The sequence below is a fragment of the Oryzias latipes genome, chromosome 21 (genome assembly GCF_053564925.1).
Source record: "Oryzias latipes strain Hd-rR chromosome 21, Olatipes_Hd-rR_3.1".
In the NCBI taxonomy this organism is placed as follows: Eukaryota; Metazoa; Chordata; class Actinopteri; order Beloniformes; family Adrianichthyidae; genus Oryzias; species Oryzias latipes.
The window spans coordinates 1,308,859-1,335,572 of record NC_136257.1 but is presented as its reverse complement, the minus strand read 5'-3'; the positions used below and the strand labels follow the sequence as shown (position 1 = coordinate 1,335,572).

The 26,714-nt window shown below is 48.6% G+C and overlaps 2 protein-coding genes across 4 annotated transcripts in view; one reads left to right on the top strand and one right to left on the bottom strand.

The window, feature by feature from the left end:
• The window catches only part of lcmt2 (leucine carboxyl methyltransferase 2), a 40,462-nt gene extending 18,129 nt beyond the window's left edge, over positions 1-22,333 (top strand). For 2 of the 3 annotated variants that reach the window (XM_078939032.1, XM_078939031.1), the window contains 9 exons: positions 17,115-17,271; positions 17,928-18,117; positions 18,395-18,502; positions 18,570-18,924; positions 18,995-19,201; positions 19,696-19,793; positions 20,645-20,832; positions 20,908-21,043; positions 21,851-22,159. In XM_078939032.1, the coding sequence (XP_078795158.1) occupies positions 17,115-17,271; positions 17,928-18,117; positions 18,395-18,502; positions 18,570-18,924; positions 18,995-19,201; positions 19,696-19,793; positions 20,645-20,832; positions 20,908-21,043; positions 21,851-22,015 (1,604 nt within the window). In that variant the 3' untranslated portion in view covers positions 22,016-22,159. Of the gene's footprint in view, positions 1-17,114; positions 17,272-17,927; positions 18,118-18,394; positions 18,503-18,569; positions 18,925-18,994; positions 19,202-19,695; positions 19,794-20,644; positions 20,833-20,907; positions 21,044-21,850; positions 22,160-22,215 lie in introns of those variants that run through there. The other variant, XM_078939030.1, reaches the window with a different exon arrangement.
• Positions 22,334-23,375: 1,042 nt separating this feature from the next.
• Positions 23,376-24,408, bottom strand: crygs2 (crystallin, gamma S2). Its single transcript, XM_078939045.1, has 3 exons — positions 24,275-24,408; positions 23,930-24,172; positions 23,376-23,722 (listed from the first exon to the last, which is right to left on the bottom strand). The coding sequence occupies exons 1-3, from the start codon at positions 24,377-24,379 to the stop codon at positions 23,450-23,452; spliced, it is 621 nt and encodes a 206-aa protein (XP_078795171.1). The 5' UTR covers positions 24,380-24,408; the 3' UTR covers positions 23,376-23,449.
• Positions 24,409-26,714: the final 2,306 nt, after the last annotated feature.

Genomic DNA, 26,714 nt, shown 5'->3' with positions numbered 1-26,714 from the left:
GCGCACTTAAGAACGCATGCAGCTTGGAATGGAAATGAATAATTAGAACGCAGTTAATTTGTCGTATTTCCTCGCGAGACAGAAACTTCTGTTGTAGAATGAGGATGTGTGTGTGCTGCTGAAACCGTGCACGTGTGTGAGTAGAGGGAGTGAAGGAGAACAGTAATAAAAGGTTTCCCCCAGAAACCCTTGAAGTCTGAACACAGGACCAGAAAAAGTAAATTATCAGCAAAGATGAATGTTTAATGTGTTGATTATAGTTCCAACCACGCACCATATAAAAAACTTAAAAAAAAAAAAGTGATCAGCTGATGGTTTGATCCTGTGATCAGGTGATCAGCTGATGGTTTGATCCTGTGATCAGCTGATGGTTTGATCCTGTGATCAGCTGATGGTTTGATCCTGTAATCAGTTGATCAGGTGATGGTTTGATCCTGTGATCAGCTGAGGGTTTGATCCTGTGATCAGCTGATGGTTTGATCCTGTAATCAGGTGATCAGCTGATGGTTTGATCTTGTGATCAGGTGATCAGGTGAGGGTTTGATCCTGCGATCAGGTGATGGTTTGATCCTGTGATCAGCTGAGTGTTTGATCCTGTGATCAGGTGATGGTTTGATCCTGTAATCAGGTGATGGTTTGATCCTGTGATCAGCTGATGGTTTGATCCTGTGGTCAGGTGATCAGGTGATGGTTTGATCCTGTGATCAGGTGATCAGGTGATGGTTTGATCCTGTGATTAGCTGATGGTTTGATCCTGTGGTCAGGTGATCAGGTGATGGTTTGATCCTGTGATCAGGTGATCAGCTGATGGTTTGATCCTGTGATCAGGTGATCAGGTGGTGGTTTGATCCTGTGATCAGGTGATGGTTTGATCCTGTGATCAGGTAATGGTTTGATCCTGTGATCAGGTGATGGTTTGATCCTGTGATCAGCTGATGGTTTGATCCTGTGATCAGCTGATGGTTTGATCCTGTAATCAGTTGATCAGGTGATGGTTTGATCCTGTGATCAGCTGATGGTTTGATCCTGTAATCAGGTGATCAGCTGATGGTTTGATCCTGTGATCAAGTGATCAGGTGATGGTTTGATCCTGTGATCAGGTGATGGTTTGATCCTGTGATCAGCTGAGTGTTTGATCCTGTGATCAGGTGATGGTTTGATCCTGTAATCAGGTGATGGTTTGATCCTGTGATCAGCTGATGGTTTGATCCTGTGGTCAGGTGATCAGGTGATGGTTTGATCCTGTGTTCAGCTGATGGTTTTATCCTGTGGTCAGGTGATCAGGTGATGGTTTGATCCTGTGATCAGGTGATCAGCTGATGGTTTGATCCTGTGATCAGGTGATCAGGTGGTGGTTTGATCCTGTGATCAGCTGATGGTTTGATCCTGTGATCAGGTGATGGTTTGATCCTGTTATCAGGTGATGGTCTGATCCTGTGATCAGGTGATGGTTTGATCCTGTGATCAGTTGATCAGGTGATGGTTTGATCCTGTGATCAGGTGATCAGCTGATGGTTTGATCCTGTGATCAGCTGATGGTTTGATCCTGTGATCAGGTGATGGTTTGATCCTGTGATCAGGTGATGGTTTGATCCTGTGATCAGCTGATGGTTTGATCCTGTGATCAGGTGATGGTTTGATCCTGTGATCAGTTGATCAGGTGATGGTTTGATCCTGTGATCAGGTGATCAGCTGATGGTTTGATCCTGTGATCAGGTGATCAGCTGATGGTTTGATCCTGTGATCAGTTGATCAGGTGATGGTTTGATCCTTTGATTAGGTGATCAGCTGATGGTTTGATCCTGTGATCAGGTGATCAGGTGAGGGTTTGATCCTGTGATCAGGTGATGGTTTGATCCTGTGATCAGCTGAGTGTTTGATCCTGTGATCAGGTGATGGTTTGATCCTGTAATCAGGTGATGGTTTGATCCTGTGATCAGCTGATGGTTTGATCCTGTGGTCAGGTGATCAGGTGATGGTTTGATCCTGTGATCAGGTGATCAGCTGATGGTTTGATCCTGTGATCAGGTGATCAGCTGATGGTTTGATCCTGTGATCAGCTGATGGTTTGATCCTGTGGTCAGGTGATCAGGTGATGGTTTGATCCTGTGATCAGGTGATCAGCTGATGGTTTGATCCTGTGATCAGGTGATCAGGTGGTGGTTTGATCCTGTGGTCAGGTGATCAGGTGATGGTTTGATCCTGTGATCAGGTGATCAGCTGATGGTTTGATCCTGTGATCTGGTGATCAGATGGTGGTTTGATCCTGTGATCAGCTGATGGTTTGATCCTGTGATCAGGTGATGGTTTGATCCTGTGATCAGGTGATGGTTTGATCCTGTGATCAGGTGATGGTTTGATCCTGTGATCAGGTGATCAGCTGATGGTTTGATCCTGTGATCAGGTGATCAGGTGGTGGTTTGATCCTGTGATCAGGTGATGGTTTGATCCTGTAATCAGGTGATGGTTTGATCCTGTGATCAGCTGATGGTTTGATCCTGTGGTCAGGTGATCAGGTGATGGTTTGATCCTGTGATCAGGTGATCAGGTGATGGTTTGATCCTGTGATTAGCTGATGGTTTGATCCTGTGGTCAGGTGATCAGGTGATGGTTTGATCCTGTGATCAGGTGATCAGCTGATGGTTTGATCCTGTGATCAGGTGATCAGGTGGTGGTTTGATCCTGTGATCAGGTGATGGTTTGATCCTGTGATCAGGTGATGGTTTGATCCTGTGATCAGGTGATGGTTTGATCCTGTGATCAGCTGATGGTTTGATCCTGAGATCAGCTGATGGTTTGATCCTGTAATCAGTTGATCAAGTGATGGTTTGATCCTGTGATCAGCTGATGGTTTGATCCTGTAATCAGGTGATCAGCTGATGGTTTGATCCTGTGATCAGGTGATGGTTTGATCCTGTGATCAGCTGAGTGTTTGATCCTGTGATCAGATGATGGTTTGATCCTGTAATCAGGTGATGGTTTGATCCTGTGATCAGCTGATGGTTTGATCCTGTGGTCAGGTGATCAGGTGATGGTTTGATCCTGTGATCAGGTGATCAGGTGATGGTTTGATCCTGTGGTCAGGTGATCAGGTGATGGTTTGATCCTGTGATCAGGTGATCAGCTGATGGTTTGATCCTGTGATCAGGTGATCAGGTGGTGGTTTGATCCTGTGATCAGGTGATGGTTTGATCCTGTTATCAGGTGATGGTTTGATCCTGTGATCAGGTGATGGTTTGATTCTGTGATCAGTTGATCAGGTGATGGTTTGATCCTGTGATCAGGTGATCAGCTGATGGTTTGATCCTGTGATTAGCTGATGGTTTGATCCTGTGATCAGGTGATGGTTTGATCCTGTGATCAGGTGATGGTTTGATCCTGTGATCAGCTGATGGTTTGATCCTGTGATCAGGTGATGGTTTGATCCTGTGATCAGGTGATGGTTTGATCCTGTGATCAGGTGATCAGCTGATGGTTTGATCCTGTGATCAGTTGATCAGGTGATGGTTTGATCCTGTGATCAGGTGATCAGCTGATGGTTTGATCCTGTGATCAGGTGATGGTTTGATCCTGTGATCAGCTGATGGTTTGATCCTGTGATCAGGTGATCAGCTGATGGTTTGATCCTGTGATCAGGTGATCAGCTGATGGTTTGATCCTGTGATCAGGTGGTCAGGTGATGGTTTGATCCTGTGATCAGCTGATGGTTTGATCCTGTGGTCAGGTGATCAGGTGATGGTTTGATCCTGTGATCAGGTGATCAGGTGGGGGTTTTGATCCTGTGATCAGGTGATGGTTTGATCCTGTGATCAGGTGATGGTTTGATCCTGTGATCAGTTGATCAGGTGATGGTTTGATCCTGTGATCAGGGGATCAGATGATGGTTTGATCCTGTGATCAGGTGATCAGCTGATGGTTTGATCCTGTGATCAGGTGATGGTTTGATCCTGTGATCAGCTGATGGTTTGATCCTGTAATCAGCTGATGGTTTGATCCTGTGATCAGTTGATCAGGTGATGGTTTGATCCTGTGATCAGCTGAGGGTTTGATCCTGTGATCAGGTGATGGTTTGATCCTGTAATCAGGTGATCAGCTGATGGTTTGATCCTGTGATCAGGTGATCAGGTGAGGGTTTGATCCTGTGATCAGGTGATGGTTTGATCCTGTGATCAGCTGAGTGTTTGATCCTGTAATCAGGTGATGGTTTGATCCTGTAATCAGGTGATGGTTTGATCCTGTGATCAGCTGATGGTTTGATCCTGTGGTCCGGTGATCAGGTGATGGTTTGATCCTGTGATCAGCTGATGGTTTGATCCTGTGATCAGGTGATCAGGTGATGGTTTGATCCTGTGATCAGCTGATGGTTTGATCCTGTGGTCAGGTGATCAGCTGATGGTTTGATCCTGTGATCAGGTGATCAGCTGATGGTTTGATCCTGTGATCAGGTGATCAGCTGATGGTTTGATCCTGTGATCAGCTGATGGTTTGATCCTGTGATTAGGTCATGGTTTGATCCTGTTATCAGGTGATGGTTTGATCCTGTGATCAGGTGATGGTTTGATCCTGTGATCAGGTGATCAGCTGATGGTTTGATCCTGTGATCAGGTGATCAGGTGGTGGTTTGATCCTGTGATCAGCTGATGGTTTGATCCTGTGATCAGGTGATGGTTTGATCCTGTTATCAGGTGATGGTTTGATCCTGTGATCAGGTGATGGTTTGATCCTGTGATCAGTTGATCAGGTGATGGTTTGATCCTGTGATCAGGTGATCAGCTGATGGTTTGATCCTGTGATCAGCTGATGGTTTGATCCTGTGATCAGGTGATGGTTTGATCCTGTGATCAGGTGATGGTTTGATCCTGTGATCAGCTGATGGTTTGATCCTGTGATCAGGTGATGGTTTGATCCTGTGATCAGTTGATGGTTTGATCCTGTGATCAGTTGATGGTTTGATCCTGTAATCAGGTGATCAGCTGATGGTTTGATCCTGTGATCAGTTGATCAGGTGATGGTTTGATCCGGTGATCAGGTGATGGTTTGATCCTGTGATCAGGTGATCAGGTGATGGTTTGATCCTGTGATCAGGTGATCAGCTGATGGTTTGATCCTGTGATCAGTTGATCAGGTGATGGTTTGATCCTGTGATCAGGTGGTCAGCTGATGGTTTGATCCTGTGATCAGGTGATGGTTTGATCCTGTGATCAGTTGATGGTTTGATCCTGTGATCAGGTGATGGTTTGATCCTGTGATCAGGTGATGGTTTGATCCTGTGATCAGTTGATGGTTTGATCCTGTGATCAGTTGATGGTTTGATCCTGTGAACAGGTGATCAGCTGATGGTTTGATCCTGTGATCAGTTGATCAGGTGATGGTTTGATCCTGTGATCAGGTGATCAGCTGATGGTTTGATCCTGTGATCAGCTGATGGTTTGATCCTGTGATCAGGTGATGGTTTGATCCTGTGATCAGGTGATGGTTTGATCCTGTTATCAGGTGATGGTTTGATCCTGTGATCAGGTGATGGTTTGATCCTGTGATCAGTTGATCAGGTGATGGTTTGATCCTGTGATCAGGTGATCAGCTGATGGTTTGATCCTGTGATCAGCTGATGGTTTGATCCTGTGATCAGGTGATGGTTTGATCCTGTGATCAGGTGATGGTTTGATCCTGTGATCAGCTGATGGTTTGATCCTGTGATCAGGTGATGGTTTGATCCTGTGATCAGTTGATGGTTTGATCCTGTGATCAGTTGATGGTTTGATCCTGTGATCAGGTGATCAGCTGATGGTTTGATCCTGTGATCAGTTGATCAGGTGATGGTTTGATCCTGTGATCAGGTGATCAGCTGATGGTTTGATCCTGTGATCAGGTGATCAGGTGATGGTTTGATCCTGTGATCAGCTGATGGTTTGATCCTGTGGTCAGGTGATCAGGTGATGGTTTGATCCTGTGATCAGGTGATCAGCTGATGGTTTGATCCTGTGATCAGGTGATCAGCTGATGGTTTGATCCTGTGATCAGGTGATCAGCTGATGGTTTGATCCTGTGATCAGGTGATGGTTTGATCCTGTGATCAGGTGATCAGCTGATGGTTTGATCCTGTGATCAGGTGGTCAGGTGATGGTTTGATCCTGTGATCAGCTGATGGTTTGATCCTGTGGTCAGGTGATCAGGTGATGGTTTGATCCTGTGATCAGGTGATGGTTTGATCCTGTGATCAGGTGATGGTTTGATCCTGTGATCAGTTGATCAGATGATGGTTTGATCCTGTGATCAGGGGATCAGATGATGGTTTGATCCTGTGATCAGGGGATCAGCTGATGGTTTGATCCTGTGATCAGGTGATGGTTTGATCCTGTGATCAGCTGATGGTTTGATCCTGTAATCAGCTGATGGTTTGATCCTGTGATCAGTTGATCAGGTGATGGTTTGATCCTGTGATCAGCTGAGGGTTTGATCCTGTGATCAGGTGATGGTTTGATCCTGTAATCAGGTGATCAGCTGATGGTTTGATCCTGTGATCAGGTGATCAGGTGAGGGTTTGATCCTGTGATCAGGTGATGGTTTGATCCTGTGATCAGCTGAGTGTTTGATCCTGTGATCAGGTGATGGTTTGATCCTGTAATCAGGTGATGGTTTGATCCTGTGATCAGCTGATGGTTTGATCCTGTGGTCAGGTGATCAGGTGATGGTTTGATCCTGTGATCAGGTGATCAGCTGATGGTTTGATCCTGTGATCAGGTGATCAGGTGATGGTTTGATCCTGTGATCAGCTGATGGTTTGATCCTGTGGTCAGGTGATCAGGTGATGGTTTGATCCTGTGATCAGGTGATCAGCTGATAGTTTGATCCTGTGATCAGGTGATGGTTTGATCCTGTGATCAGTTGATGGTTTGATCCTGTGATCAGTTGATGGTTTGATCCTGTGATCAGGTGATCAGCTGATGGTTTGATCCTGTGATCAGTTGATCAGGTGATGGTTTGATCCTGTGATCAGGTGATCAGCTGATGGTTTGATCCTGTGGTCAGGTGATCAGGTGATGGTTTGATCCTGTGATCAGCTGATGGTTTGATCCTGTGGTCAGGTGATCAGGTGATGGTTTGATCCTGTGATCAGGTGATCAGCTGATGGTTTGATCCTGTGATCAGGTGATCAGGTGATCAGCTGATGGTTTGATCCTGTGATCAGGTGGTCAGCTGATGGTTTGATCCTGTGATCAGGTGATGGTTTGATCCTGTGATCAGCTGATGGTTTGATCCTGTGATCAGGTGATCAGCTGATGGTTTGATCCTGTGATCAGGTGATCAGCTGATGGTTTGATCCTGTGATCAGGTGGTCAGCTGATGGTTTGATCCTGTGATCAGGTGATGGTTTGATCCTGTGATCAGCTGATGGTTTGATCCTGTGATCAGGTGGTCAGGTGATGGTTTGATCCTGTGATCAGCTGATGGTTTGACCCTGTGGTCAGGTGATCAGGTGATGGTTTGATCCTGTGATCAGGTGATCAGGTGGTGGTTTTGATCCTGTGATCAGGTGATGGTTTGATCCTGTGATCAGGTGATGGTTTGATCCTGTGATCAGGTGATGGTTTGATCCTGTGATCAGTTGATCAGGTGAGGGTTTGATCCTGTGATCAGGGGATCAGATGATGGTTTGATCCTGTGGTCAGGTGATCAGGTGATGGTTTGAACCTGTGATCAGGTGATCAGCTGATGGTTTGATCCTGTGATCAGGTGATCAGTTGATGGTTTGATCCTGTGATCAGCTGATGGTTTGATCCTGTAATCAGCTGATGGTTTGATCCTGTGATCAGTTGATCAGGTGATGGTTTGATCCTGTGATCAGCTGAGGGTTTGATCCTGTGATCAGGTGATGGTTTGATCCTGTAATCAGGTGATCAGCTGATGGTTTGATCCTGTGATCAGGTGATCAGGTGAGGGTTTGATCCTGTGATCAGGTGATGGTTTGATCCTGTGATCAGCTGAGTGTTTGATCCTGTAATCAGGTGATGGTTTGATCCTGTAATCAGGTGATGGTTTGATCCTGTGATCAGCTGATGGTTTGATCCTGTGGTCAGGTGATCAGGTGATGGTTTGAACCTGTGATCAGGTGATCAGCTGATGGTTTGATCCTGTGATCAGGTGATCAGTTGATGGTTTGATCCTGTGATCAGCTGATGGTTTGATCCTGTGGTCAGGTGATCAGGTGATGGTTTGATCCTGTGATCAGGTGATCAGCTGATAGTTTGATCCTGTGATCAGGTGATCAGCTGATGGTTTGATCCTGTGATCAGCTGATGGTTTGATCCTGTGATCAGGTCATGGTTTGATCCTGTGATCAGCTGATGGTTTGATCCTGTGGTCAGGTGATCAGGTGATGGTTTGAACCTGTGATCAGGTGATCAGCTGATGGTTTGATCCTGTGATCAGGTGATCAGTTGATGGTTTGATCCTGTGATCAGCTGATGGTTTGATCCTGTGGTCAGGTGATCAGGTGATGGTTTGATCCTGTGATCAGGTGATCAGCTGATAGTTTGATCCTGTGATCAGGTGATCAGCTGATGGTTTGATCCTGTGATCAGCTGATGGTTTGATCCTGTGATCAGGTCATGGTTTGATCCTGTTATCAGGTGATGGTTTGATCCTGTGATCAGGTGATCAGCTGATGGTTTGATCCTGTGATCAGGTGATCAGGTGGTGGTTTGATCCTGTGATCAGCTGATGGTTTGATCCTGTGATCAGGTGATGGTTTGATCCTGTTATCAGGTGATGGTTTGATCCTGTGATCAGTTGATCAGGTGATGGTTTGATCCTGTGATCAGGTGATCAGCTGATGGTTTGATCCTGTGATCAGCTGATGGTTTGATCCTGTGATCAGGTGATGGTTTGATCCTGTGATCAGGTGATGGTTTGATCCTGTTATCAGGTGATGGTTTGATCCTGTGATCAGGTGATGGTTTGATACTGTGATCAGTTGATCAGGTGATGGTTTGATCCTGTGATCAGGTGATCAGCTGATGGTTTGATCCTGTGATCAGCTGATGGTTTGATCCTGTGATCAGGTGATGGTTTGATCCTGTGATCAGGTGATGGTTTGATCCTGTGATCAGCTGATGGTTTGATCCTGTGATCAGGTGATGGTTTGATCCTGTGATCAGTTGATGGTTTGATCCTGTGATCAGTTGATGGTTTGATCCTGTGATCAGGTGATGGTTTGATCCTGTGATCAGTTGATCAGGTGATGGTTTGATCCTGTGATCAGGTGATCAGCTGATGGTTTGATCCTGTGATCAGGTGATGGTTTGATCCTGTGATCAGCTGATGGTTTGATCCTGTGGTCAGGTGATCAGGTGATGGTTTGATCCTGTGATCAGGTGAACAGCTGATGGTTTGATCCTGTGATCAGGTGAACAGCTGATGGTTTGATCCTGTGATCAGGTGATCAGCTGATGGTTTGATCCTGTGATCAGGTGATCAGCTGATGGTTTGATCCTGTGATCACCTGATGGTTTGATCCTGTGATCAGGTCATGGTTTGATCCTGTTATCAGGTGATGGTTTGATCCTGTGATCAGGTGATGGTTTGATCCTGTGATCAGGTGATCAGCTGATGGTTTGATCCTGTGATCAGGTGATCAGCTGATGGTTTGATCCTGTGATCACCTGATGGTTTGATCCTGTGATCAGGTCATGGTTTGATCCTGTGATCAGGTGATGGTTTGATCCTGTGATCAGATGATCAGCTGATGGTTTGATCCTGTGATCAGGTGATCAGGTGGTGGTTTGATCCTGTGATCAGGTGATCAGGTGGTGGTTTGATCCTGTGATCAGATGATGGTTTGATCCTGTGATCAGCTGATGGTTTGATCCTGTGGTCAGGTGATCAGGTGATGGTTTGATCCTGTGGTCAGGTGATCAGGTGATGGTTTGATCCTGTGATCAGGTGATCAGCTGATGGTTTGATCCTGTGATCAGGTGATCAGCTGATGGTTTGATCCTGTGATCAGGTGATCAGGTGGTGGTTTGATCTTGTGATCAGCTGATGGTTTGATCCTGTTATCAGGTGATGGTTTGATCCTGTGATCAGGTGATGGTTTGATCCTGTGATCAGTTGATCAGGTGATGGTTTGATCCTGTGATCAGGTGATCAGCTGATGGTTTGATCCTGTGATCAGCTGATGGTTTGATCCGGTGATCAGGTGATGGTTTGATCCTGTGATCAGGTGATGGTTTGATCCTGTGATCAGCTGATGGTTTGATCCTGTGATCAGGTGGTCAGGTGATGGTTTGATCCTGTGATCAGCTGATGGTTTGATCCTGTGGTCAGGTGATCAGGTGATGGTTTGATCCTGTGATCAGGTGTTCAGGTGGTGGTTTTGATCCTGTGATCAGGTGATGGTTTGATCCTGTGATCAGGTGATGGTTTGATCCTGTGATCAGGTGATGGTTTGATCCTGTGATCAGTTGATCAGGTGATGGTTTGATCCTGTGATCAGGGGATCAGATGATTGTTTGATCCTGTGATCAGGTGATGGTTTGATCCTGTGATCAGCTGATGGTTTGATCCTGTAATCAGCTGATGGTTTGATCCTGTGATCAGTTGATCAGGTGATGGTTTGATCCTGTGATCAGGTGATGGTTTGATCCTGTGATCAGCTGAGTGTTTGATCCTGTAATCAGGTGATGGTTTGATCCTGTAATCAGGTGATGGTTTGATCCTGTGATCAGCTGATGGTTTGATCCTGTGGTCAGGTGATCAGGTGATGGTTTGATCCTGTGATCAGGTGATCAGCTGATAGTTTGATCCTGTGATCAGGTGATGGTTTGATCCTGTGATCAGTTGATGGTTTGATCCTGTGATCAGTTGATGGTTTGATCCTGTGATCAGGTGATCAGCTGATGGTTTGATCCTGTGATCAGTTGATCAGGTGATGGTTTGATCCTGTGATCAGGTGATCAGCTGATGGTTTGATCCTGTGGTCAGGTGATCAGGTGATGGTTTGATCCTGTGATCAGCTGATGGTTTGATCCTGTGGTCAGGTGATCAGGTGATGGTTTGATCCTGTGATCAGGTGATCAGCTGATGGTTTGATCCTGTGATCAGGTGATCAGCTGATGGTTTGATCCTGTGATCAGGTGGTCAGCTGATGGTTTGATCCTGTGATCAGGTGATGGTTTGATCCTGTGATCAGCTGATGGTTTGATCCTGTGATCAGGTGATCAGCTGATGGTTTGATCCTGTGATCAGGTGATCAGCTGATGGTTTGATCCTGTGATCAGGTGGTCAGGTGATGGTTTGATCCTGTGATCAGCTGATGGTTTGATCCTGTGGTCAGGTGATCAGGTGATGGTTTGATCCTGTGATCAGGTGATCAGGTGGTGGTTTTGATCCTGTGATCAGGTGATGGTTTGATCCTGTGATCAGGTGATGGTTTGATCCTGTGATCAGGTGATGGTTTGATCCTGTGATCAGTTGATCAGGTGAGGGTTTGATCCTGTGATCAGGGGATCAGATGATGGTTTGATCCTGTGATCAGGTGATGGTTTGATCCTGTGATCAGCTGATGGTTTGATCCTGTAATCAGCTGATGGTTTGATCCTGTGATCAGTTGATCAGGTGATGGTTTGATCCTGTGATCAGCTGAGGGTTTGATCCTGTGATCAGGTGATGGTTTGATCCTGTAATCAGGTGATCAGCTGATGGTTTGATCCTGTGATCAGGTGATCAGGTGAGGGTTTGATCCTGTGATCAGGTGATGGTTTGATCCTGTGATCAGGTGATGGTTTGATCCTGTGATCAGCTGATGGTTTGATCCTGTGGTCAGGTGATCAGGTGATGGTTTGATCCTGTGATCAGGTGATCAGCTGATGGCTTGATCCTGTGATCAGGTGATCAGGTGATGGTTTGATCCTGTGATCAGCTGATGGTTTGATCCTGTGGTCAGGTGATCAGGTGATGGTTTGATCCTGTGATCAGGTGATCAGCTGATAGTTTGATCCTGTGATCAGGTGATCAGCTGATGGTTTGATCCTGTGATCAGGTGATGGTTTGATCCTGTGATCAGCTGAGGGTTTGATCCTGTTATCAGGTGATGGTTTGATCCTGTGATCAGGTGATGGTTTGATCCTGTGATCAGGTGATCAGCTGATGGTTTGATCCTGTGATCAGGTGATCAGGTGGTGGTTTGATCCTGTGATCAGCTGATGGTTCGATCCTGTGATCAGGTGATGGTTTGATCCTGTTATCAGGTGATGGTTTGATCCTGTGATCAGGTGATGGTTTGATCCTGTGATCAGTTGATCAGGTGATGGTTTGATCCTGTGATCAGGTGATCAGCTGATGGTTTGATCCTGTGATCAGCTGATGGTTTGATCCTGTGATCAGGTGATGGTTTGATCCTGTGATCAGGTGATGGTTTGATCCTGTGATCAGCTGATGGTTTGATCCTGTGATCAGGTGATGGTTTGATCCTGTGATCAGTTGATGGTTTGATCCTGTGATCAGTTGATGGTTTGATCCTGTGATCAGGTGATCAGCTGATGGTTTGATCCTGTGATCAGTTGATCAGGTGATGGTTTGATCCTGTGATCAGGTGATCAGCTGATGGTTTGATCCTGTGATCAGGTGATCAGGTGATGGTTTGATCCTGTGATCAGCTGATGGTTTGATCCTGTGGTCAGGTGATCAGGTGATGGTTTGATCCTGTGATCAGGTGATCAGCTGATGGTTTGATCCTGTGATCAGGTGATCAGCTGATGGTTTGATCCTGTGATCAGGTGATCAGCTGATGGTTTGATCCTGTGATCACCTGATGGTTTGATCCTGTGATCAGGTCATGGTTTGATCCTGTTATCAGGTGATGGTTTGATCCTGTGATCAGGTGATGGTTTGATCCTGTGATTAGGTGATCAGCTGATGGTTTGATCCTGTGATCAGGTGATCAGGTGGTGGTTTGATCCTGTGATCAGCTGATGGTTTGATCCTGTGATCAGCTGATGGTTTGATCCTGTGGTCAGGTGATCAGCTGATGGTTTGATCCTGTGGTCAGGTGATCAGGTGATGGTTTGATCCTGTGATCAGGTGATCAGCTGATGGTTTGATCCTGTGATCAGGTGATCAGCTGATGGTTTGATCCTGTGATCAGCTGATGGTTTGATCCTGTGATCAGGTCATGGTTTGAGCCTGTTATCAGGTGATGGTTTGATCCTGTGATCAGGTGATGGTTTGATCCTGTGATCAGGTGATCAGCTGATGGTTTGATCCTGTGATCAGGTGATCAGGTGGTGGTTTGATCCTGTGATCAGCTGATGGTTTGATACTGTGATCAGGTGATGGTTTGATCCTGTTATCAGGTGATGGTTTGATCCTGTGATAAGGTGATGGTTTGATCCTGTGATCAGTTGATCAGGTGATGGTTTGATCCTGTGATCAGGTGATCAGCTGATGGTTTGATCCTGTGATCAGCTGATGGTTTGATCCTGTGATCAGGTGATGGTTTGATCCTGTGATCAGGTGATGGTTTGATCCTGTGATCAGCTGATGGTTTGATCCTGTGATCAGGTGATGGTTTGATCCTGTGATCAGTTGATGGTTTGATCCTGTGATCAGTTGATGGTTTGATCCTTTGATCAGGTGATCAGCTGATGGTTTGATCCTGTGATCAGTTGATCAGGTGATGGTTTGATCCTGTGATCAGGTGATCAGCTGATGGTTTGATCCTGTGATCAGGTGATCAGGTGATGGTTTGATCCTGTGATCAGCTGATGGTTTGATCCTGTGGTCAGGTGATCAGGTGATGGTTTGATCCTGTGATCAGTTGATGGTTTGATCCTGTGATCAGTTGATGGTTTGATCCTTTGATCAGTTGATCAGGTGATGGTTTGATCCTGTGATCAGGTGATCAGCTGATGGTTTGATCCTGTGATCAGGTGATCAGGTGATGGTTTGATCCTGTGATCAGCTGATGGTTTGATCCTGTGGTCAGGTGATCAGGTGATGGTTTGATCCTGTGATCAGGTGATCAGCTGATGGTTTGATCCTGTGGTCAGGTGATCAGGTGATGGTTTGATCCTGTGATCAGGTGATCATCTGATGGTTTGATCCTGTGATCAGGTGATCAGCTGATGGTTTGATCCTGTGATCAGGTGATCAGCTGATGGTTTGATCCTGTGATCAGGTGATCAGCTGATGGTTTGATCCTGTGATCAGGTGATCAGCTGATGGTTTGATCCTGTGATCAGGTGGTCAGGTGATGGTTTGATCCTGTGATCAGCTGATGGTTTGATCCTGTGGTCAGGTGATCAGGTGATGGTTTGATCCTGTGATCAGTTGATCAGGTGGTGGTTTTGATCCTGTGATCAGGTGATGGTTTGATCCTGTGATCAGGTGATGGTTTGATCCTGTGATCAGGTGATGGTTTGATCCTGTGATCAGTTGATCAGGTGATGGTTTGATCCTGTGATCAGGGGATCAGATGATGGTTTGATCCTGTAATCAGGTGATCAGCTGATGGTTTGATCCTGTGATCAGGTGATGGTTTGATCCTGTGATCAGCTGATGGTTTGATCCTGTAATCAGCTGATGGTTTGATCCTGTGATCAGTTGATCAGGTGACGGTTTGATCCTGTGATCAGCTGAGGGTTTGATTTTGTGATCAGGTGATGGTTTGATCCTGTAATCAGGTGATCAGCTGATGGTTTGATCCTGTGATCAGGTGATCTGGTGAGGGTTTGATCCTGTGATCAGGTGATGGTTTGATCCTGTGATCAGCTGAGTGTTTGATCCTTTAATCAGGTGATGGTTTGATCCTGTAATCAGGTGATGGTTTGATCCTGTGATCAGCTGATGGTTTGATCCTGTGGTCAGGTGATCAGGTGATGGTTTGATCCTGTGATCAGGTGATCAGCTGATGGTTTGATCCTGTGGTCAGGTGATCAGGTGATGGTTTGATCCTGTGATCAGGTGATCAGCTGATGGTTTGATCCTGTGATCAGGTGATGGTTTGATCCTGTGATCAGCTGATGGTTTGATCCTGTGGTCAGGTGATCAGGTGATGGTTTGATCCTGTGATCAGGTGATCAGCTGATAGTTTGATCCTGTGATCAGGTGATCAGCTGATGGTTTGATCCTGTGATCAGCTGATGGTTTGATCCTGTGATCAGGTCATGGTTTGATCCTGTTATCAGGTGATGGTTTGATCCTGTGATCAGGTGATGGTTTGATCCTGTGATCAGGTGATCAGCTGATGGTTTGATCCTGTGATCAGGTGATCAGGTGGTGGTTTGATCCTGTGATCAGCTGATGGTTTGATCCTGTGATCAGGTGATGGTTTGATCCTGTGATCAGGTGATGGTTTGATCCTGTGATCAGCTGATGGTTTGATCCTGTGATCAGGTGATGGTTTGATCCTGTGATCAGTTGATGGTTTGATCCTGTGATCAGTTGATGGTTTGATCCTGTGATCAGGTGATCAGCTGATGGTTTGATCCTGTGATCAGTTGATCAGGTGATGGTTTGATCCTGTGATCAGGTGATCAGCTGATGGTTTGATCCTGTGATCAGGTGATCAGGTGATGGTTTGATCCTGTGATCAGCTGATGGTTTGATCCTGTGGTCAGGTGATCAGGTGATGGTTTGATCCTGTGATCAGGTGATCAGCTGATGGTTTGATCCTGTGATCAGGTGATCAGCTGATGGTTTGATCCTGTGATCACCTGATGGTTTGATCCTGTGATCAGGTCATGGTTTGATCCTGTTATCAGGTGATGGTTTGATCCTGTGATCAGGTGATGGTTTGATCCTGTGATCAGGTGATCAGCTGATGGTTTGATCCTGTGATCAGATGATCAGGTGGTGGTTTTATCCTGTGATCAGCTGATGGTTTGATCCTGTGATCAGCTGATGGTTTGATCCTGTGGTCAGGTGATCAGCTGATGGTTTGATCCTGTGGTCAGGTGATCAGGTGATGGTTTGATCCTGTGATCAGGTGATCAGCTGATGGTTTGATCCTGTGATCAGGTGGTCAGCTGATGGTTTGATCCTGTGATCAGCTGATGGTTTGATCCTGTGATCAGGTCATGGTTTGATCCTGTGATCAGGTGATGGTTTGATCCTGTGATCAGCTGATGGTTTGATCCTGTGATCAGGTGATGGTTTGATCCTGTGATCAGTTGATGGTTTGATCCTGTGATCAGTTGATGGTTTGATCCTGTGATCAGGTGATGGTTTGATCCTGTGATCAGTTGATCAGGTGATGGTTTGATCCTGTGATCAGGTGATCAGCTGATGGTTTGATCCTGTGATCAGGTGATCAGGTGATGGTTTGATCCTGTGATCAGCTGATGGTTTGATCCTGTGGTCAGGTGATCAGGTGATGGTTTGATCCTGTGATCAGGTGATCAGCTGATGGTTTGATCCTGTGATCAGCTGATCAGCTGATGGTTTGATCCTGTGATCAGCTGATGGTTTGATCCTGTGATCAGGTCATGGTTTGATCCTGTGATCAGGTGATGGTTTGATCCTGTGATCAGGTGATGGTTTGATCCTGTGATCAGGTGATCAGCAGGTGATCAGGTGGTGGTTTGATCCTGTGATCAGCTGATGGTTTGATCCTGTGATCAGGTGATGGTTTGATCCTGTTATCAGGTGATGGTTTGATCCTGTGATCAGGTGATGGTTTGATCCTGTGATCAGTTGATCAGGTGATGGTTTGATCCTGTGATCAGGTGATCAGCTGATGGTTTGATCCTGTGATCAGCTGATGGTTTGATCCTGTGATCAGGTGATGGTTTGATCCTGTGATCAGGTGATGGTTTGATCCTGTGATCAGCTGATGGTTTGATCCTGTGATCAGGTGATGGTTTGATCCTGTGATCAGTTGATGGTTTGATCCTGTGATCAGTTGATGGTTTGATCCTGTGATCAGGTGATCAGCTGATGGTTTGATCCTGTGATCAGGTGATCAGCTGATGGTTTGATCCTGTGATCAGGTGATCAGCTGATGGTTTGATCCTGTGACCAGCTGATGGTTTGATCCTGTGACCAGCTGATGGTTTCAGCTGGCCAGCAGTGGTTCTGAGGTGCACGTGCGTTGCTGTGTTGGTTTGTGTCCTCAGGTTCCATTCATCTGTCCAGCGGTCACTACCAACTGGTAGGGGTGGATGTTCGAGAGCAGACACAGGTGGAGGCCGCCTTGAGTGCCGCGGGGATGGACTGGGCTGCCCCCACCCTCATTCTGTCGGAGGTGGTGCTCACCTACATGGAAACCCAACGGTACGTCTGACACCCCCTCATAACGTGGTGGGGGTTTACTTTTTATAAAGAAGATGAGACAATAATCTGAATATGAACCACCTGAAAACCTTAAAGCAGCAGTTTTGGTGAAGAAAGGAAAGCGAGAAATAAATGAGAATTTACGGATTATTAAGCTGAACTTTGTGGTTAAAGGTTTGAGGCTGACTGTCAGTCATTGTCCTCTGTTGTCACACGTGTGGATGGAGAATCTCTGCTCCACATGGAAGCATCTCAGTGGCTAAACCGGGTACTACTGAACTGGCAGCTGAGCCTCATTGACCTTGAAAAGAAGATGTTTGCAGATGCTGCTCAAAGATCACACAGGCTGTGGCTCAGAGGTACAACTGTTGTCTACAAGCCGTAGGGATGGTGGTTCGATTTCCAACTATCCCAGGCTCATTTAGAGCGTCTCTGGATAAGACACAGAGCCCTCTGTCACCTCAGGTGGGTGGGGTTTGGTGTGGGTGCCAGCAGAACATTGGTGCTGCATTCACAGCCACTTCCTGTCTGTGTGCTGACCGCTCCACCCCAGTAACCTGTTAACTGCCCGGTAGTGCTGGCCCAACAGAGGAGACCGGGACTGTGGAAACCTGCTCTCTGCTGCTGGCGCAAACCAGCATCTGTGTGTCTTTCAGGTCGGATGCCGTCATCAGCTGGGCGGCAAGGCTCCTCCCACAGTCTCTGTTTGTGATGTACGAGCAGGTCCGCCCCCACGACCCCTTCGGCTGCGTCATGCAGGAGCATTTCCTGAAGATGAACTCGCCTCTTCACGCTCTGACGCAGTACCCAGACGTCTCAGCCCAGAGGCAGCGCTTCCTGGACAAGGCCAGTCCCTGAGAGCACCGCACACACACACATGTACACACAACACACATGCACGCACACACAGCAGCATACACACACATGCACTTACAAGTACACACACATGTACACATGCACACACACGTATACACAACACACATGCACACACACACAGCCTATCAGACTCGTTTCAAAGAGTTTCTCTCCAAACTGGCGGTTTTTCCTGCAGAGGGCTGCTGGGACGGACGGCTCTGACTTCAGGGTTTGGGTTTGTAACTGCTGTGCCTGTGGTGGTCTTCAGGGTTGGCAGCAGTGTGTGACCCTGGATATGAACCAGTTCTATTTGGGGCTGGTGTCCGAGGAGGAGCGGGACCGAGTGGAGAGCCTGGAGCCGTTCGATGAGTACGAGGTCGGCCGTCCTGCAGGCGGTGATGCCAGTGTGGCGGCGCGATTCTCATGCTTCCGTCTGTCTGCAGGACTGGCACCAGAAATGTGCTCACTACTTCATCCTCACTGCGAGCACCGGTGCGCTGATGCTGGAGGCCCTGCTGGATCCCGCTGCTGGAACTAAGCTCCGCCCCTCGCCTCTCAGCAGTGAGGGCCAACCCTCGTCTTCACACCTTCAGCTGCTTTCCTCCGTCCCGTCCTGCAAAGCCCAGCCCGTCCCCATATGTGTGGAGGGCCTGGGGATGGCTTCCTCCTGCCTGACAGGGGGTCACATACTGCTGACGGGGGGCGCTAGCAGAGCAGGGAGGGGAGCGGAGACTCGGGTGCTGCTCAGAGGTCGTGAGGGGTGGAGCGTGGTCCGCGCCGAGCAATCTGCAGATCCAGGTGAAACTCCCAGAGTTACAGAGCAGACTGTCGGTGCTGCTAACGCTGAAGCTCTCTGCTCTGATGGCAGGTGGGCGGCTCCACCACTCGGCCACGCCCCTTCCCGGAGGAGCCGTGCTCCTGTACGGGGGGCGGTCCTCGCCGCTGCGTCCGGTTGCAGACGTGCTCAGAGTCTCCTTCCAGCCCGGCAGCCTTCCTCAGACGGAGCCGCTGATCTGTGCGGGCGATCCGCCCCCGCCCAGGTGGAGGCATGCGGCAGCGCCGGTCAGACACAGAGGTGGCCCGTCCTTCGCCGTTTCTTCTTTCCATTTGCTTCCTGTCCTCCAGCTGTTCTGCTTGCCACTCTGTCCTCTGTCTTTGAATCGTGTTGTGTTCTTTGACGATCTTTCGTCTGTTCCTTCTGTCACGGCTGACGTCAGGCTGGAGCACAGCGGCTGCTGGGGGTTTTGGTGGCGGGACTCTAACGGTGACAGTAATGAGGCTCACGCCACTCATTCAGCTCTAAAGTCTGAGCTGTTGCTATGGTGACACTGTGTCATTAATCAAACCAAAGGTCCCCATAGTCGGCCTGCAGTGACCTGGCCGAGAGTATAAGCCCCTTCCCCCCTGAGTGACATTGATGTCAGAATTGCAGCTTCATGCATCTGAGTCGGTCCTCTGAACAGAACCTCACTTTCTCTGCTAAAACCTTCTTGTTATGAAGATCGTTCTGTTTTCTCTGCAGCCTTTATTCACAGACAAAGCTTTTTACTGCTGTGATGCTTTTTGCAGACAGAGACTTCCTGTTTGTGTTTGGTGGAAAGAACCAATCAGAGCGTGCGATGGGGGACACGGCTTTCCTGAGTCTGGACGACCAGCGCTGGACTCAGGTGTGTTGGAACAAACGTCTGTTGGAAAGCAGGCTGACCAGAGAGTGGCCCAAGTCTGGTCAAAGGTGGACGTGAAACAGAAATGGACCTAGTCCAATAACGGACGTAGTGTCTGGGTAATTGACTGACTTCTTTTTTTCCACATACCTAACATGTTTATACATGTTTATACATGTCAGGCATGCGGAAAAACACAACCGTGTCTGAAAACAGAAGAACCTCAGAAGTCAGTAAAAATGGACCTGCTGACAGGTGACTGCTAGCTTTAACCACGGCCAGGTCCCAACGATGTAGCCCCTCCCCCTCTCACTGCTGCCTGCAAAAACAGAAACAATTGGAGCCCCCCCCTGTGGGGCAGGCCCCCTCTGCAGTGGCAGGAATTCTTTAAAACTAGCCAGACATCGCCTGAAAAGGAGGCGGATCAACAAGAGCTGACATGAACATCAGCTGAAGGATTCTGGGATATCTCTTTATTTTCAGATGCACTCCATCCTCAGGCCCCCATCCTCCTCTGTCTCCATGTACACTAGTAAGCAGCAGATGGGGGGGGGGGGGCGTAGGGCCAAGAGGCGCGGTGGGACGGGGTCCATATGTTGCAGCCTTCTGCACATACAAGGCGTTCTGCTGGGTGTCCAGGATCAAGCACTCACAGTAAAATTCTGAAATAAAATAGATAAAATGCTGAGATATAAAAAAGAGAAGCAGCAAAAGAGAAGGACAACGATCAGAGAGTCGGCTCCAAAACTGAAAAGTGAAAAAGACTGGAGAAGCCCCGCCCCCAAACACACAGGTGACTTTCAGGTGACATGGACGTTAATCTAAATTAATCTGTCTGCCCCCCCACTCTCCAGATCCCAGTGGAGGGGGTTGCACCGGCACCTCGACACTCCCACTCGGCCTGCTCATATGAGGGGGGGGTGCTGGTGTTTGGTGGACTGAGCGAAGGGGGGGTCCCGCTGGGCGACACCGCCATGTTGAGGCCAACAGAGAGAGGCTTCTGCTGGGAGGAGATGGATGTGCGGCCCCCTCCTGAGCCCCGGTCAGCTGACCCCAGACGCAATGGTTCTCTGAGAGCAAAGCTGCGATGACCCCTGACCTCTGACCTCTGCTTCAGATATTCCCACCGAGCTCATGTGTTGGAGCAGAAGCTGCTGGTGGTGGGCGGGGTTTGGATGTTCTCTGAAGGCGTTCCAGGCCTGGCGGTGATCGACCTCATCACGCGTACCAGCATGGAGGTCAGCCTGGACACGGTGAGTGGGCATTTAGCCGAGGGGAGGGGTCCTGCAGCCAATGGGATGGGTCAATCGGCAGAGGGGAGAGGTCAATCACCAGAGGGGAGGGGTCAATCGACAGAGGGGAGGGATCAATCGACAGAAGGGAGGGGTCAATCACCAGAAGGGAGGGGTCCTGCGGCGGAGCGGAGGGGTTAATCACCAGAGGGGAGGGGTCAATCAACAGAGGGGAGGGGTCAATCAACAGAGGGGAGGGGTCAATCAACAGAGGGGAGGGGTCAATCAACAGAGTGGGGGGGTCAATCGCCAGAGGACAGGGGTCAATCGCTAGAAGGGAGGGGTTAATCACCAGAGGGGAGGGGTCAAACACCAGAAGGGAGGGGTCCTGCACCAGAGGGGAGGGGTCCTGCACCAGAGGGGAGGGGTCAATCAACAGAGGGGAGGGGTCAATCAACAGAGTGGAGGGGTCAATCGCTAGAAGGGAGGGGTTAATCACCAGAGGGGAGGGGTCAATCACCAGAAGGGAGGGGTCCTGCACCAGAGGGGAGGGGTCAATCACCAGAGGGGAGGGGTCAATCACCAGAGGGGAGGTGTCAATCGCTAGAAGGGAGGGGTCCTGCGGCGGAGTGGAGGGGTCAATCACCAGAGGGGAGGGGTCAATCACCAGAAGGGAGGGTCAATCGGCAGAAGGGAGGGGTCAATCACCAGAGGGGAGGGGTCAGTCACCAGAGGGGAGGGGTCAATCACCAGAAGGGAGGGGTCAATCACCAGAAGGGAGGGGTCCTGCTGCTCTGATGGTGCTGATGCTGGGGTCCCTGTCTGCAGGCGTCCGTGCCCCACCCTCTGATGCTGCACTCCTTCTGCTCCGAGCTCGCCGCCTCTGAAGAGCCAGAGCTGCTCCTGATTGGAGGAGGCGGGAACTGCTTCTCCTTCGGCACTCACCTGAACCGCCACCCCGTCACCGTGGATCTCCGAGCTGTCCTGACATGAAAACACAATGACGAGCTGGGAGGAACAGGTCTGTGTGCTGACTCCTCCCACCACTGATCTTGGCTATGATGTCATCATGTGAGGTCATCGCTCACTCACAAGTCTTCAGAATATCCACCAATAAACCGACTTTGTGAGGATAAACTGTGGGCATTTGGGATTTTTTTTATCAGTGTTTGTTCCTGTGAAACTTTTACCAGGATGAAGACGGAGAGACGAGGGACGGTTTGTGGGGACGGGGTGGAAGAAGGATCCCAGAGAGACAAAGACAGGGGGCGGGGCTAAAGACCAAACAATAAATAGGCATCATCACTGTCACATGTCTACGGTCAATTCAGAGGTAGAGCGGTCCACCTCTAAAACACACCGACACGTGAACACGAACCAGAACACGTCAACCTCAGACGTTTAAACACATCATCTGTACAGACTAATGCATTGGACATGCACCTGTCCAGGTGTTCTGGGATGTTGAGTCGTAGAGGGGAGGGGCAACATCTTAAGAAGAGCACCGACATGTTCCATCATGAAAATGGAACGTACCATTGTGTTGCGTGTGCCCAGTGTGTCGTGAAGTATTTGTAGGGATGTTGGAAGATACACGCATGACGTACAGGTGATGCGTCGTTCAGGGTCCTTACTCTAGTAATTAGATGTTTGTGGCTCCTTGCTGCATGCAGATGCTGGCAGCACGCCCGTATAAACATGCACGGACATTTAAAAATGTCCTGCAGGTCACTGTGGGTCCCGCACACGCTTGGCCATCTTCCACCCACAGACGGCCTGTTACCACCCGTAAGGGCAGTTGGGACGAAGGTATTACCCTCAGCCTCTAAAGCAGTGATGAGATCCTCCTGTTTGCTGATGAATACGGGGATATATGGAGGACTTTCTGAGGTGTGGGGGCTTGACATCCAAGTGAACTCTAAATAAAGCATATCTGTAGTTCATTGGTGAAAACAATAATAATAATAATACTTTCCTGGAGTCGTACACACGTGACCAAATGGATTCAGAACATTCATCTGTTTGTTTTTTCTATCAGAAAGGTGTCATGGAATCGTTTTTCTGAAACTCTTAGAAGTTTTACTGAACTGTCTTCATGCTTCATGTCTTCTGATGGAACATAGCGGCTGTTGTGTTTCCTCTGTTTGCTGCTGGACGACACAAAGAACAAGCATGTGACATGAATGTGCACGTGATGACGAGCACGCATTGTTAATGCACATGTGACATGAATGTGCACGTGATGACGAGCACGCATTGTTAATGCACATGTGACATGAATGTGCACGTGGTGCGTTTTCTCCTGGTGTCGCGTCATGGAGGACAAACGTTGTCAAAAACTTCAGAGTCAATCTTTTTTTTTGCTCAGCATTTTATTTGTGGGTCTTGGTTCCTTATCAGCCCCATTGGGGGGGGGCAATGTTTCCGTCACTCAGCAAAGCGTCTGAAGGACTGCACTGCCACACTGACGGCCCCCCAGTCACTGGGTTTGCGGTACTCCCCCTTCTCCAGGAAGTACTGGCGTCCGCGGTAGTTGGCGTGTTCGTAGAGCACCCAGCAGCCATCCAGGACCTTGCAGGAGTTGACCTCCCTCAAACGGAACCTCTCCAGGATGGAGGGGCAGTCCTCTGAGGCCTCCATCGCCTGGCCCCCAAAGTCCGCCTTCTCGTACAGCTGCATCTTGTACTGGGTCCCACTCGCCTGCAGGTACAGAGGGGGGGGGTTGCATTGGTTGGTTGGTGATTAGGTGGGGGGGGGGGGGTGAAGGGGGGAGAGGGAGATCAGTGCATAATATGGTCAAATCTTTTGTTGTGTCTCATTTGCACCTGTCGTAATGGCCACGCCCCCCACTGGCCCTCCTGAGTGGAGCAGGGGGAGGAGCGGCAGGTGAGTCTAAGGTGGACTTACAAAGTGGATTATCTTGCAGGAGCTGAGGCGGTCGTTGAGCCCCATCCACCGCTGGTACTCGGGGTACTCCCCCCGGGTCAGCACGTACTGGTAGCCCATGTAGTTGGGCCTCTCGTACACCACCCAGGCCCCGCCCTCCACACGGATGGAGTTGCAGCGGCTCAGGTAGGCGTGGAAATCCGAGCAGTCGCTGTCGCACTCATAGCGGCGACCCTGGAAGTTCTTGTCCTCGTAGAAAGTAATCTGGGGGGGGGGGGGGGGCAGCAAATGTGACAGTATTCAGAAAAATCAGAAGCGATGGAACAGAACCGGGCTCTGAAGCCCGTCTGCGGCGTGCCGGCTCACCCTGCCCATGGTGGATGTGGGAGCTGCTGGATCCTCAGGTGTTGATGCTGCTGTGGCCTCACCGCTGCAGCCTTTTATACCCCCCCACACACACATAGACTGCATCCCACGCTCAGAAACAGCAGCTGTGGGGGCAAAAGGCCAACAATCGCTTTGTCATGAAAATGAAGTCCAAAAATTGAGTCAGTACTTCTGCTGCTATTCAGTTTTTCCAGAAAAGCCACAGAGGATTACAGCATAAAGGCCCAGCACCAGGACGAGTCCAATGACCCCCCCAGCACTGGCTGGGTCCAGCTCCCCCCGTGACATATGCCAGCTTGCCCCCCCCCCCCCCCCCGCCTGGCACGCTCCTGCCAGCTTTCCCTGCAGAAGGATCTGGATGCAGCGAGCAGCAGAGGTTCTGGAAAACATGCAGAACCGACAAAAACCAGAACCCCCCCCCTAAAACCTGCTGCTGCTGTCGGCGCCAAGCGTGTCTGGAGGTCTGTGAAGCAGCAAAACACAGGTTTATGGCCAAAGACACCGTTTGAACTCCAAAATCTACTTAGATCAGAAGTGTTTTTAATTTCACATTTAAAGTTGCATTTTTAAAGAGGAATGTCATTATTTTATTAGCTGATCATTTTAATCGTAATTCAAATGTGTATTTATTATTTGGATATGCATTTTCTGAAAGGAGAACCAACCTCTAAACAGGATCCGAAAACCTTTTCGCTTTCTTAGCAAGAAAAATGGAATTGTTCTTTGAAATGTCGTTTCTTTAGCGACTAGATTTACTGACTTGTTTGATTCTGATGTGACACTTCTGAGCTGTAAGCAGACAGCAGCAAGAAACAGCATCAATGTCCACGTATGGAACGTATGGTAACATGCAACCACAGCCAGCAAAAAACCACTCAAATGATGCACATGAATCTGAAATATGATTTATTATATTTATCATTTCACTCATCAACAAATGGGAAAATTAGAAGAATAAATCCATCCTCCTCTTTCCTCTAAACAGTCCATCCTCCTGTCATGTAGATTCTGGTCTGCAGTCCTTTTCTATTCCATCATCAGTGCTGAGTCTGTCCAGTTGTGTTTCTGTAGGTTTGAATCCGCTTTAGAGCCAAAATGTCTGCTGGACAGACGCAGTGGACACAGGGACGGTCAGTCCAAACACACAGATCTGTCCGTCTGCTTCATGATTCACTCAGGAAGTCATCAGTGGGAGACGTTCCTGCTGGATCCTCCATGGATGCATCACAGTCAGAACTCAGTCTGAACTGAGACGGATCAGAAAGTCCTCTGTGTCCAACTGGACAAGGCTGCACAGGACTTCCTGAAACCTCTGTCCAATCAGAAGGTCTGAATACTGTGACGCTGACTAAGCCTGCTAGAAGGCCCTGCTGACACCAACTCACAATCTCATTGGTTGAAGGAAATGACTAGCCGCGGTTACACGCCCAAAATATCTTTATCGGATCAATGGTCGGATTAAAATCCAACCGTGTACATGGGATCAGAAAACCTTTTTCCGATTAGAAGGAACGTTCACATGGGCCGCGTTTACATGAACAAGGAGCTCAAACCGGCTGACTGCTCCGCAGACGCCCAGAGCCGCCCCGCCCTTGTCCCGCTGGCTCTTTGCCGCTCCCCTCTCTTACGCCCCTCACGAGGGGGGTGCGGGGGAGGAGCGCTTCGTGCCCCGTGACGTCTGGACCCTGTGCGGTCCGGGCTCGGGTGCCGGTGGACCGGGCGAACTGTGTCTCTGAGCAGAGCAGCCGGATTAATAAGTTTGTGTTTGAGGGGAGGGAGGATGCTTTGTTACGTGTGCGTTTTGTTGTTTTGTTTTTTTGTGTGACTGCGATCCGTCCCGGACTCAGGAGAACCGTGTCTCCGGGCAGAGCTCGGACTTCCAGCTCACTCAGCGGCTTTGGGGCGGTGTGTGAGCTGTTCAAAGCAGAAATGTGTCTCAGTCCTTAGAAACCGTTCAAACAATCACATGGATTTGTGTTTCCAGTCGTGTCCCGAGAAAGTAAAGGCTGATGTTATTCCCACATATTTACATTCAGCCAGGATGCAGATTGCAGCATTTCCTGCATGGATTATGTTCATCAAAGGCTAATGGTGTTGTTAGCGTGTTGTTAGCGTGTGTTAGCCTCTCTTAGCCCTGGATTCTTCCGGCTCCGTTCTTCCACAAACAAAGCACTGAATGAGCAAACAGGCGCTTCATAATATTCACAACATTAATAAAAGCACGTTTAGAAGATCGTCTCGTATATTACTGAGCTGCTGCATAAATATGCATGGCAGCTAGGTTTGTTTACATCAGGACTCATTTCCTCTTCCGGTATTTTCAACACTACTGAGCATGCCCAGATGATTTATTCCCACCAAAAGTGAGACACTGACAGACACTGATATTGCATTAGAAGGCCTGCAGAACAGACAGTGA

Bases quoted from the DNA above. Each gene is read 5' to 3' on its own strand.
- crygs2 (XM_078939045.1), bottom strand. From the start codon at position 24,379: ATGCAGTCTATGTGTGTGTGGGGGGGTATAAAAGGCTGCAGCGGTGAG. The intron at 24,173-24,274 runs GTGAGCCGGCAC...CCCCCCCCCCAG, and splicing joins CCACATCCACCATGGGCAGG to ATTACTTTCTACGAGGACAA. The intron at 23,723-23,929 runs GTAAGTCCACCT...CTGTACCTGCAG, and splicing joins CCTGCAAGATAATCCACTTT to GCGAGTGGGACCCAGTACAA.